This window comes from Trachinotus anak, unplaced genomic scaffold (assembly GCF_046630095.1).
Source record: "Trachinotus anak isolate AG129_WGS33_773 ecotype Australia unplaced genomic scaffold, CSIRO_AGI_Tana_v1 ptg000033l, whole genome shotgun sequence".
NCBI lineage: Eukaryota > Metazoa > Chordata > Actinopteri > Carangiformes > Carangidae > Trachinotus > Trachinotus anak.
This window is the reverse complement of record NW_027273884.1, coordinates 4,724,900-4,737,627: the sequence shown is the minus strand read 5'-3', so window position 1 is coordinate 4,737,627 and position 12,728 is coordinate 4,724,900. Positions and strand designations below refer to the sequence as shown.

At 43.3% G+C, this 12,728-nt stretch overlaps 1 protein-coding gene across 2 annotated transcripts in view; it reads left to right on the top strand.

Moving 5' to 3' along the window:
• The first annotated feature begins 1,856 nt into the window (after positions 1–1,856).
• Positions 1,857–12,728, top strand: part of LOC139614123 (peroxidasin) — a 54,623-nt gene continuing 43,751 nt past the window's right edge. For both annotated transcript variants that reach the window (XM_071471283.1, XM_071471282.1), the window contains exon 1: positions 1,857–2,379. In XM_071471283.1, the coding sequence (XP_071327384.1) occupies positions 2,195–2,379 (185 nt within the window). In that variant the 5' untranslated portion in view covers positions 1,857–2,194. The remainder of the gene's footprint in view (positions 2,380–12,728) is intronic.

The following is a 12,728-nucleotide window of genomic DNA, read 5'->3' as shown; positions in this document are numbered from 1 at the left end:
CAACAGCAGACACATCTACCTCCCACCAACACAATTCAGCAATAAGGAACACTGGTGTGGAGCAATATTAAGAGTTTCATTGTGAGATCATAGACCAATCAGGAGGCTGTGTGTATGTATGGCAATCTGCTGCTACTGAGAGGCGTGAATTGGAAATGCCAGTCTGCTATAGGAAGGAAATAATGGGTTATGGCGAGAAGCTCCATGATGGAAAACAGGGCTGAGACTGCCAGTCATTCACTGACATACAGTGAAAAATCTGAGGCCACTTTCCCACTGGGTTTTAAGATTTGTACCTGGTATTTTTTATTTTATTTTTTTTACAGTTAAACTAATGCTGAATATTAGTTACCAGTGACCAGATATCAGAAAATACAAACTAATACTGTGGAAGGAACACTGTATAATAATAAGAAGAAGAAGAAGGTGAAGAAGGAGAAGAAGGAGAAAAAAAAGAAGAAGAATGCTGTTCCTTATAATTTATTCATTTATTTATAATGTAGCTAAAACACCACCTTTTATTGTTGCTAATGTTAGCTTGATCATTTGTTTTTCTGTACACATCACTACTATTAAGTACTTATGGGATATAAAAGAATAGGCAGGTCCTGCAGCTGCCACCAGGGGCCACCAGAGGCCACCAGGGGCCGTCCACACTAACTGAAAATATGAGCCTTCTCTGCATTCCTTGGTTCATTTCTGTCATATTTCTCTATTTAAAGAAATCCTCCCTAAAGCTCTTTTTCAAGGCAGGTGTGTCAACACGTCAGAACAAGCACAGGTGAAATTAATAATATTGTTGGCTGTATTTCATTTAGGTATGCCTCACTGGTATGACTTTGATGGATGAATATTTTAAACACCATTCCCATTCTTGGAGAGGAGGTGGAGGCAGTGGAGGGATACAGACATCTTGGATTCCACCTCAACAAGAGACTGGACTGGGAATGTAACACAGAGCCTGTCTGCAGGACAGGGTCCTGTGGAGGCTTACGTCCTTTAACATGTGCAGCAAGATGTTGCAGATCTTTCACCAGTGCAACATTCTTTGCTGCAGTGCCAGAGCCAGTGACATCAACAAACTGAACAAACTGATCGGGAAGTCTGGCTCTTTGCTGGGGACTCCTCTGGAGCCCTTGAAGTTGGTTGTGGAGAGGAGGATGCTGCACAAACTGTTGAACATCACTTTGTTTTAGAGACTTCTTCAGCTCGGCGGTGACACTGAACGCCACAGGAGGTCATTCCTCAGCTGTCATCACTCTGACTCTCACACTAAAGACAATGACTGTCTGCAGTGTCAGGAGAGGGGAGTCCTCTGACAGAATACTTTGTCTTTGTATCAGGACAAATTTCACTGATCTCAGCAAACAATTTTCGGTTGGAAGAATGTTCAACAAAGATTGTCTGGAGGGTGTTCTGTAAAGGTTGCAAAAAAAGAAAAGAAAGAAAGACACAGTGAACCTTTATTTCGTTCCTCTATATTTCAGAGGCAAACACGTTTTACTCAGCTACATTAGTTTGACAGCTCTAGCTTACTGTGACTTCACATGCATCACAGTGAAGTACCCAAAAGTATGTGAAGTAACTATTATGTGCTCTCCTTCAATCAGCTGCAGCAGTCCCGCATCACAAGTTTTACTTTTGATATTTGTACTTTAATGTACAATTCTGAAAGCACGAAGTATTTTTTACACTTTGGAAATGTGCTGTATTTGCCACATGCACGTAGTTTGAGGCTAGGCCTGCACCTGAACGTCCTAAATCACACCAAAAGATGGACCCTAACGCCACATTTTAGATGCTGAACCAGCAGTAACACCGACGCATGTCAGGATCATGACAAATTGCATTTGTGGGGAGCTACCGTTGCACCACGTATGGGGTCTGGGGGGGCGCTACAGCAAGATCTGACATTTGCTAATTCAGTTTACTTGTAGGTACAAACCGAGCGTGCTGGTTGAACAAATACGTTTCTGTGTGGCGTCTCGGTGAAGGCATTAAGGCCAACACTGAACAGTTACTGCGCCCAAGATTTCTGCCGGGACTTCCCTTGACTGTAACGCTGTCCCACCTCTCTCTCTCTCTCTCTCTCTCTCTCTGTGTCTCTCTGCCTCTCCCAGTCGGCCTGAGTGTGTGTGTTCTTGTGTGAGAGCGGCAGCTGGCGGTCTGTGCTCTGCTCGGCTCTCTGCTAGCAATGGCGCTGCGGGCTGGCCAGCTCTTTTCTCCGTGTCTCATCGCGGTGGCTTTGTTATCGCTCGCCAGCGGACCACAGTTCGGACTTTGTTGTCCGAGTCGCTGTTTATGTTTCCGGACCACCGTGAGATGTATGCATCTAAACCTGGAAACCGTACCAGCAGTCTCTCCTCAGACAACCATCCTGTAAGTAGCTCTTCCCTTAAATGCAGCGGGAACCAAGCCCGGGGCTCGGCGGACGGGAATGCAGGGGAGCCTGCGCGCTCTCTGTCCAGCATCTCCAGTCTGCTCAAGTTAGAGCGGTTGAAATCATGTGCGTTCATTAATTAAGCGGTTAAAACGCAGCTTCGTGCAACTTTTACATTCAAATTCAAGCAAAGGCTTGTGGGAAACATCCATCCTGCGGTACTTCAGGGGTTATTGCAACTTCTCCGTGAGTTTTCACAAAGTCGTGACACCTGCCGGAGAGGTCAGCTGTTGGCTGCAGAGGTGAATGAAAAGGGTTTTTAGGGTCACACAGCTGGTGAAGTCAGCCGCAAGCAATGTGGAGGGTTAGGCTCCTCACTGGAGCTCCCTGCACAGCGTTATTAACATCTCCCTCTCAGACGGGCCCTCATGACATCTCATCAAACACATACCGTTTGACTGCAAGTAAGACACAGTCCAGTGAGACTTTATTGAAACCGCAGCCTTTCCTTCCCAGATTCCACTGGGTGCCTTATCATGTTCTGAGGAAATGTGTACTTCATTTCAAGGGAAGATATTTTTTTCCTGCAGTGTCTGGTCTGGGCAATAGGTTTGCTTTTCACTGTGGACTATGGATCTTTAGACCACATTGTGGAGCAGTTTCTTGAGCTGCTTCCCTGCTATCGCTTTGCTGGGAGGAATTTTGTTGCACAGGTTAAACTCCATGTTTGACTTTCCCTCTGAAATGAAAGGGAGGAAATGCTTCTCACTTGACAAGCACTTGTGAAAGTTTCCTGGTTGTCAGGAGCACTCTGCTGCAGTCTCCCAACCAAGCAGTTTCCCTTAAGATGTTGCTGGCTGCAGTTTCTCAAAGACACAATCAGAGAGCACAAAGCTCCAGATCTGTCCAGTCTCCCAAATATGTGGCCCCCTTTGTCTTTAAATTGTTGTGCATTTCAGCCCATAATGCATGGGTCTATAAATAGCTTAATTCAGGCTGGAAGCAGGGGGACAAAGGGGTAACTCCCCCCACCCTGTACCACAGCAGCATACTCAGAATTAGCCTTGTCCTCTCCCATCTGGGGTCAGCCCAGAGCCTTGAAGGGAAGGTATGGTGCAGCCCTGCCCAGATACCCTCAATCCACCCTTCACCACAGCAATGAAAGGATTGTTTAGGCTGTCTGTAGGATGTGTCTAAATCTGATCAGAGCAGCCGAACATGCTGCAGTTTCCCAGAAGCTCATGCCGGAGAGCTTTGAAGTTTCAGCCACTTGTCGCTTTTCCCCCCGCTCACTCAGCTGCTCATGTCAGGACATGAATACACTTCGTACCTGGCCGTCCCTCATCCTCCTGTATAAAATGTTCCAAGCATCGCAGGTTGTCTGCAGTTGGAAAAACCTCTCTACACCAAACTGGAGCTCAACAAGGGAGTGTTTTGAGGAAATGTCGAAGTGTGAGGAAGAGTTGTGCTCTTGCAGTGTGTGGTCTGTCTGCCCTGGCTAATCAAATTAAGCCTCGTAACACTGTCATCAAAGTAGATTGAAAACATGTATTTTAACATAGACATTAGATATGTAGGGGAATGTTCAGAGCATCAGATTTTTTTTCACTGATTATTGGTTAGCTTTTTCATGATCTTGTCTTCATGGATTGAGCTTTCCTTTAGATCTTTGCAGGTTTATGTAACATGTATGTTTTTTTTTGTATAGACACTTGACCTGGAGCTATGTGCTGTATAGGTCTAGGAACTGCATTCCTCAGTCCACCTGGCAGCAGGCTGTTAAAGGAATTTAAAACAATAATATGATAAGAGTGTGAGACGATCCACAATCTGAGCCTTGAGTGTGCAGATAGCGTAGCATGATTGAAAGGTAAAGCATTTGTTTACTTTTTTTATTCAGGGTAACAAAACATGGTCAAAGAAAAGTGTTTATTAATCATGAAGATATAGTCCTGTTTAGATATTTGTTACATTGCCCTTTTTGGTATATTTTTACAGCTGCACACTTGTTGGAATTATTTCATTCAGTGTCATTTGGGATTGAATTTCCTTTATTATCAACTCAGTCTTTAAAGGTCCCATATAGTATAAAGGAAGATGTCAATGTGTTTTTTTGATTATGCAGCAGGTCTAGGTTCTACATTAATACTGTGACAGCATCAAAGCCTCAGTCAACAGAGAAATGCACACAGCCTGTATTCAGAAACTGAGCCTTAAAACCAGCAGTCTGGACTTCTGGAACTTTGTGATGTCACAACAAAGCAGTCACTGCCATCAGCCATGCCCCCCAGCATGGCCCACTTGGACCCACCATCCAATCTTGCAGGATTTGGTTTGAGTGTTTACCTGTAATCTGCTATATTTTTATGACGAATGAGAAGGGATGCTTAAGAGCCTCTCTTCTGATTGGCTCACCAACCTGTTGTTACTAGCTCTCCAGAGAGAAGCCTGAGACGGCAGATGTAAATCTACATTGAGATAGTTTTTGGTACTTGAAAACACAAATATATCTTCTTATGGACACACTCCAAATAAAACACAGAAAAAGTGTTAAATATGCAACCTTAAATTTAGTTGTGTGTGTTCCTCTGAGATCCATTCATAACACAGTGGCATTAGGGAAGCACATGGGGAAGTACAGCACATGGAGATGTGACTGTTTAGTTCAGCCATTAGAGCATTTTTAAGGGCATGAATGGTATATTTGATTCCAAAAAAATTAAATCAATGTATGTACACATCTATATGCATGTTTATAATTAGGAAACACTGTACAAACTATGAATATTATTGCCTTGAAACATCTCTTTCTGTTTCCTCTGGGCCACTGTACTAGAGCATAAAAAGTCTTGGCGTAGAACTACTACTGCACATGGGCTTTGTGCCAAGATCTTTTCGACATGACATTTGGACCAAGAAACATGGACGATTTTTCCTCAGATTTTTTTTTTCTTTTTGGTCTTTCTGGCCTACATTTGTTTTTCAGCTGTTTTCTCTAAGGGCTTTCTGTTAGAGGCATGACAGTAAATTACGTTTCCTCTCTGTAATGACACTGCTGCATCTCTTCTCAGGGGTTTACTGGAGTTTGAGAAATGATTACTTTTACATCAGCACTGTTTTGCCAACATCAAATATAAACTGTTTGTTTTACTGGTATTACCTTCGAAGCTCAAGAGAAAGACTCAACCTGACAAGTATTACTTCTTTGTATGAATTAAAGCTTGTCAGTGTAATGGAGGATTTTCAGTAACTCTGTTTTCTATATTCAGACACCATGGCTGTTTGCTTATGATTTTGAAATATATTTTAATGGAGCTTTGAGTGTGGCACTATATGTAACAGACAAGAAAAGGATGTTCCAACACTGCGACACTGGAGCCATAATACACACATATTTATGTGTCTGCAGAGCTGGGAACACGTCAGCCAGTTGTGAATCTGTTAGCTTAGTTCACAGAGTGGCCTGTTGATGTCTTTTGCAGCTCTGAGATTCAAGCGTAGAGCTTGTAGTCCACTGTATGTTGTTATTCAGACACGTCCTCTTGGTTTCTGTTGCACTGTGATGAATGAGGTTCTTAGACATAATTGCATACTATAAGAGAACTTTGCAGAAAGTTAAAAAATGGAGTTGTTGAGTGTGGGGTCTAGCTGCCAGTTCAGTACCTTTGTGTGTTTGGTGAAGGTCAGTGTTGAATGGAAGGTGTGTCCAGATCCTGAGTGGAATCTGGTGTCTGGGTGTAGAGCGGCTGATGAATCCTTTCAGTAGGGGGGTTGCTGTCACTGTGTCACCATGATTGCACAGCATGGTTCTGCCTGGTACATGGATTTTATAGTGCCCCCTTTTATGTGGCACCCTCCTTTGAGCTCTGCCTGGTGGTCAGTGGCTAGCCAACTCTGTCTCTGTCAAAATGTCTCAATGTCTTTTACCCCTCAGCCTCCTCACTGCCCCCAAAACAGTGACTTGGTCCGACTGAGTGACAGAGTTAGTGAGTCAGGGAGAGAAAGTGGAGTTCCACTGTGTGGAATTTGCTGCAGTCAGGCTTTGTGAGGCACTCAGTCTCTGCAGCATTATGGAATGCAAAGCCAGAAATCCCCAAAGCTTTGCTCATTTGCACAGGGAGATTGGGCCCAAGATAGTTGTTGAAGGGAGCTCTACTGGCCCCTTCCTGTGCCCATCCAGTGCGGGACAGCTGCTGAATTTTGGGGTAACGCTGTTTCACATTTCTTTGAAATTAGTTCCTGAAGATTTATCTTGAGTAAAAAGCAGATTCCGCTTTAAACCTAGACCTTGTTTTCATCATTTGTTAATAGACTGTAATTAAATAAAAGGCTATTCTGCAGAAATGTATGTACAGCCAGTTTGTTGAGACACTGTTTCTTCATGGAGAGCCAAGGCAGCTTCCAGCAAATGAACTCAAAGACACATGAAGCCCATATTGTGACATATTTTCATAAAAATGAGAATACGTGTCTTTTTTTCTGTTTTCTGTTCCAGCACTCTTTTATTGGCAGATTTTTATTAGTATTGTTCATCCATAAAGCACTTTGTAAAGTGTTTCAGTAAGAAAAACAGAAAAGTGATGTATATAAAGTCGTTCTAATTCCTTCTTTTGAAGCCTTACAATCTGTCAGCTTAAAGAAAACATAATTATAAATTTGAAGGTGCTTTTCGACAGCTTCGCTGTCTCCCACCTGAGGTCCCAAATGTGGGATTGAGTACAAGAGGTAAAAAATGGGAATCTACTATTGTCAGCAGCTCAGTGCATTTACATTCATAAGGATGTGTTGCGGTCTGTGATATAACATACATGAGATAGATGAGCAGCAGCCAGTAAAGTATTGATTGATGTCTCCACTGTGTATGGTGCTGTAACTGTGGCCAGAGTTCAGTAAAAAAGACACTGGAAGCACTGAGTGTTACTGTATTACAGTGGTGACTCCTGTGCAGAGCACTGATGCCAGCTGTACCTGTGTACTGTGTAGCACACTAATTAGCGACTAATTAAGTAACAAAATTAAGAACCCAGTCAACTGTCATGATGGTCAGAACTAGATAAACGGGGCCACCAAGACAATAACTGGTGCTGGATTGTCTCTGACAGATGGTGCTGTAGTTGATACTTTTCCAGTGTTTTATTTGAAGGCAGAAACTACCAAAAACCCCCTTAGTGTAGTTTTACATTTAATTTCTTAGGCTTCTTTCTGGAGCTCTAGTAACAACAGGTTGATGAGCCAACCAGAAGAGAGGCTCCTAGCCTGGGCTCGGGTCATGGCTGAGAGCACTGACTGCTTTGTTGTGACATCACAAAGTTCCAGAAGTCCTGACAGCTGGTTTTAAGGCTCAGTTTCTGAATACAGGCTGTGTGCATTTCTCTGTGGACTGAGGCTTTGATACTTTCACAGTATTAATATAGAACCTAGACCTGCTGCATAATCAAAAACACATGGTAATCTCAATGTATACACCATTTAAGGAACTATTACAATTAATGGCGTATTTTGAAGGGCCATACCAAAGGTCAACAGTTCCATTGATTGGAAGTACTGTACATGCACTACCTCTTAAGGTTCTCTTTGCTCAGCTCTCTGCTATAATAGTGACTCATTTGTGATGACCTTCAGCTGTACTTAGCGTTCCACATCCTTCAGGCTCTGTTAGGATTCTGCTGCTGCTCTTGCTGTCCACCAGCACTCCTCTGACAAGAAACAAATCCTTGTCATTTTTACTCTGGATGTGTTTTGCAGAGAACCTATCGCAGCCATGTTTGGAGATCCTGGTTCACTGTACCCTCCAACCAAGCGAGGAGCCAGCCATGTTCTTGTTTAACTAAGAATGACTCATGCACGCCTGAGAGTCCTTGGCAAGCCCACTTGGGCATGTGTCACAAAGCCAAATGACTTCCCTGACTAGGGAGGGAGAGAATGAGAGGAGAGGTCCACACATGGCATTCAGATGCTGGTGGAGCTGGGCAGCAGCCAGGTTCACTCGTCATCCTGGCTCAGATGAGAATTTACAGACACCTCTGATGAAATTTTCCTTGCAGCTGTTGTCCTCTTTTTTTTTTTTGTTTGCCTTGTGAATAAACAGAAACATTCAAACTTAACATACGGGAAATGCCACAGATGTGAATAAGCACATCAGTGGCAGTACCAGATATTGCTTGTTGGTGCTGCCCTGTGAGTCACCGATTATATAACAAGTGTGCTCCAGCTATCACATATTTTCACACAGTCATTTCAGAGCAGTAACTCAGCCTCTACATCAGAGCAGGAGTCTGGCAGGTTAGCAACAAGCGGTCACAAACACATGGATGCAGCACAACTGTTGGCACCTGAACCATCTGCCAGCTACAGGGCACGTTTTCAGCAACTGTAAAATCATGTCTTTGTCTGTGAAACCAAAAACTGTGCACACACTAAATCTGTCATGTGTATTGGCGCTACCTTCTGTTTTTAAAGGTTGTAGTTGACTGTATTTGTCTCTTAAGTCCTTTGGTCTGGGGGTTTCTGAGAAAATTAGATTTTTTTTTAATTTGATTTGAGACTGAAACTATGAATTTAATGGGCTAACGTCCTTAGTTTGCTAACTGCAGTAATGGTTGCATTGTATAAAAATGATAAAAACGTAATATTGGTGGGGAATGGAGAGGGAGGGAGACAACACAGGTGATAATCTCTTTCAATGTAACAGCATTTGGCTTCGGTCTGACATCTGTAGACGCGTCACTGTCTGAGTGGATGTCTGAGTGGCTGCAGCAACCTGGTTCTCCTCTCACACATCTCGTGCGCCTCCAGCTCACTGAGAGGAACCTCAGTGTTTCTAAAGCTGCAGTGGCTGCTGGGAACCCCAAATGGAAGGCAACAGGTTTCATTTTCCCTCCGTGCTGTTTATTATTAAAGCCTTTTCTCTGCAGAGCAGTAGAGAACTCTCAGCATCGTTTTTTTTCTCCTCATTCGCCTCAGGCCCTTTGCCCAAGTCTTATAATGGAAGGGAAAACCCTGTTAAAATCTGCACAAAGCACTGACCAATAACAGCTCTAATTTACAAATACCAGCAGTTTTTGGCTTCGAAAATTGTGAATTGATTAAATCCTGTTGTACAAGGTCAAAAAAAGTTTGCAATTGAAGTTGGCGGACATATAAAGAACTCATTTGCTCAGTAAATAATTTCCTCCTTGAGACTGGATGTTAGAACAGAACAGTCCAGCATCTTAAACTGCACTGTTGTGATTGACATGGAGTTGTGTCAGTGTGTGTAGATTTCTCTCTAAGAGCCATTAACTCTCACAGGGTCTGAGGTGCCTGGCTAAGGGGGGCGTGGTTGTTTGAACTTGACAGTTTACATTAACTAATTACTTATTGATCTGACAGCGTTGCTAAGGTTACCTAGCAATGCTTTCAGATCAGGTCTCGGGATGAAAATTCCTCTCAGTGTTCAAAATTACCTTTGAAATTTCAGAATCAGGGGCATTAAACTCAAAGCTCCCATATGGAGGCTTTTGGCCAGTGAAGCCTTATACTTTTCCTCATGATATTGTGTGGATATTACAGGAGGAGTCTAAAATATAAGTGTTTTTGTTGTCTAGTAAATGTGTCAGTCCCCTGACTAGAGTTGTTGGAATGTTAAATGTTAATGGCCAGTAAGTGCAAAAATGGTGCGTTCCATTTGAACAGAGAATTCCTCTAACTTCCCAGTTGGAATTTTCAATTGGAACACCTCTGAAGTTGGATTTCTGACTCAGAAAGTCAGAAGACTCTCACCACCTCTGACTTCACAATCCAAGATGGCTGCTCTGCACATCAACACAAGTTAAAACTGTCATATTACACTGTTTTTTTTCTTTGTTGTTTTTTTTAGCTTATCTGTTTATTTGCGTCTCGTTAACTCCATCGTACACACAGTACTGTCCAACTTCTGTCTGTGGACATGTTGCTTCAGTGTTTGTATGTGCAAAATATAGCAAAATGTGTTGTCATCAGCTGGTATTGCTAATAATAACAACAGCAAGCAAGCAACAACAATAACAAGCCTCCCACTTGTACTGGAACGCAGTTGACTCAGGTGTGACGTCATTTCCAGCTCTGACAGCTGGCGTCCGAGGTAAATGGAGCACTCATAGGTCTCATGTGTGGGGGCAGAGTCACTCTGTCCCTAAATCACCTTAGTGCACTCACTGGACCCGCAGTTTCATCTCAGACACTGTGTTCTCAGACACTGCAGCAGATTGTCAGTATTGTCTGAGTCTAAATAGGTCATCCTAATTATCTTTTGAGTTTGGTTTATGCCAAAAACCTGCAGAGCAAACAAGGGAGGTTACTAGTAAAGTCATCCGTTCAGTCTCTGGAGAAGCACAGTAGAGAATCTTCTCGAGGTGTAAACTGAATGGAAAAGTTCTCATGAGCATGGCATGTTCAGTCACAGGCCTGCCATCCTGTGTGGGCAAATGACACATCTCTTTGTTTTCAAGAAGAAATCAAATGATCCTTTGTTGTACTCTCAGTGTATTAGTGCTGTTGTTGCAGCAGGGAAGCTGTTCACTTTCAGGCTCTCTGTTTGGGCAAAACCTAGGATAGCCTGTCAGCCCCTCTGCAGGGTTGTTAGCCCCTTGCAGGGTTGTTAGCCTCGCTGTTTTATAGCTCCCACTGGCCAAGTGCCATCAAAGCACTGTAATGGGAGTTAACAGACTCATTTAATAAGTCCTGCAATAAATATCATCAAATGTTCGGCAATTTGTGCTCATTTTTTTGTTACTGCCAAATGAACTATTTGCTGAAGAATGTCTTTCAAACTCCTTGTTTACTAAATGTCCTCTTTGTGCTTCTTCCTGTTGTGGACTGACTCATTCTTCTTCCCTGCTCTTCTCTTGTACAATAAACCGTCACAAAGCAGCTTTACAGACCGTCCCGCTCCTCTGACACAATGTAGTCATTACTTCCTGTTTAACTGTAACCAAACAATTGTGGATTTTTGCTTTCATGCCTGCTAAAGGAGCACTGATGTTTGTGTAGATCTTATGAATTAGTATCAGGCTTATTGCTCTGAGCAGGGGATGAAGTGTGATTAGTGTGAAACAAATCGCCATCTCTGGGGTTGTGGTGGACGGACAGGGTCAGGTTTTTTGGCACACACAAGGTTTTTATAAACAGCTCTGCAGACAAAACAATCACTCAGACAAACACACAGTCCAATTCAGTGTGCCAGTGCTGCCAGTCTGTGATCTAAAGCAACTTTTCAGTCTCGCTCACTGCAAGCCTGAGAGCAACCTGTGGGATACGCCGGTGCTGATGTCATCAGCTGTAATACCTCCAGGAGACTCATGGACAGCCGATTGCTTTACACACACCCTGCAGACAACACTCTGCTCGACCTCGCTTATTTAGCCTTCCCTACAAACATAGTCATCTCAGGAAGTGAGACACCACGTTCACCCACAGCAATCAAGAGTATTGTGTTTAATCAGGGCAATATCTCTGAAGGGGTTTTTTTTTTGCAATTTCAAAACACTTCACATGTATACAACACATATTTCTGTATTCAAGGGAAATGTGACACTTTCATTTGTCTAGATTTCGGCTCTCAGGATGTGAAGCTGAGGCAGGGGCAGATCAGTTCAGTGGGGAGTTGGTTGTGGGTGAAAATTCAGATTCCTTGATGTGATGACTTCAGCCGGTGAAGTTTTTGTGTTTCTTACCTCTGAGCTTTTGTTTGGTGTCACAGTGGCATTTGACCCCCCCCCCCCCCCCCCCCCGGAAGTGATCATTGTTTGATTGTAAATTGAACAAACTGGGCTCATTCTTTACCCAAGTAAAATGAACAAGGTTTTCTTAGTCCCCTCCGTCTTACACAGTTAACTTTTATTGATGTTGAACATGCCTTTTCACTTTTTTTTAAATCAAGCTTCAAACTCAGGTAATGTTCTTGCTAAAAAGATGTGTGTGTGTGTGTGTGTGTGTGTGTGTGTGTGTGTGTGTGTGAATTTTCCTGTAAGTCCAATTCAAATTGTATTTTGATGTGGATCTGGACTAAGGTCCACCTGAGTATGTGGGGTGAAGAGGACACGGCTTGAGCCACTTCAAGCTTTTAAGTGAATTCTGTGAAACAAGCATGACCCTTCCTTTTAACTTCCCTCAGCAGAAATCAGAAGCACTGCTTTCATGTGCACTGTGCAGCTCAGACGGGTGGTGCCTGAACCAGCATGTAGCCCTGCTCTCCTGCTCCCCTTCTCCTCCTACTTACCTTCATCCCTCAGAGCTGGAGGCAGGCAGGCAGGACTGCCCCTGCTTCAACATGTCTGGGCAGCAAACTGTGCACCATGGGCCTGTTGCCTGGAGAGACATGTTTCCAACC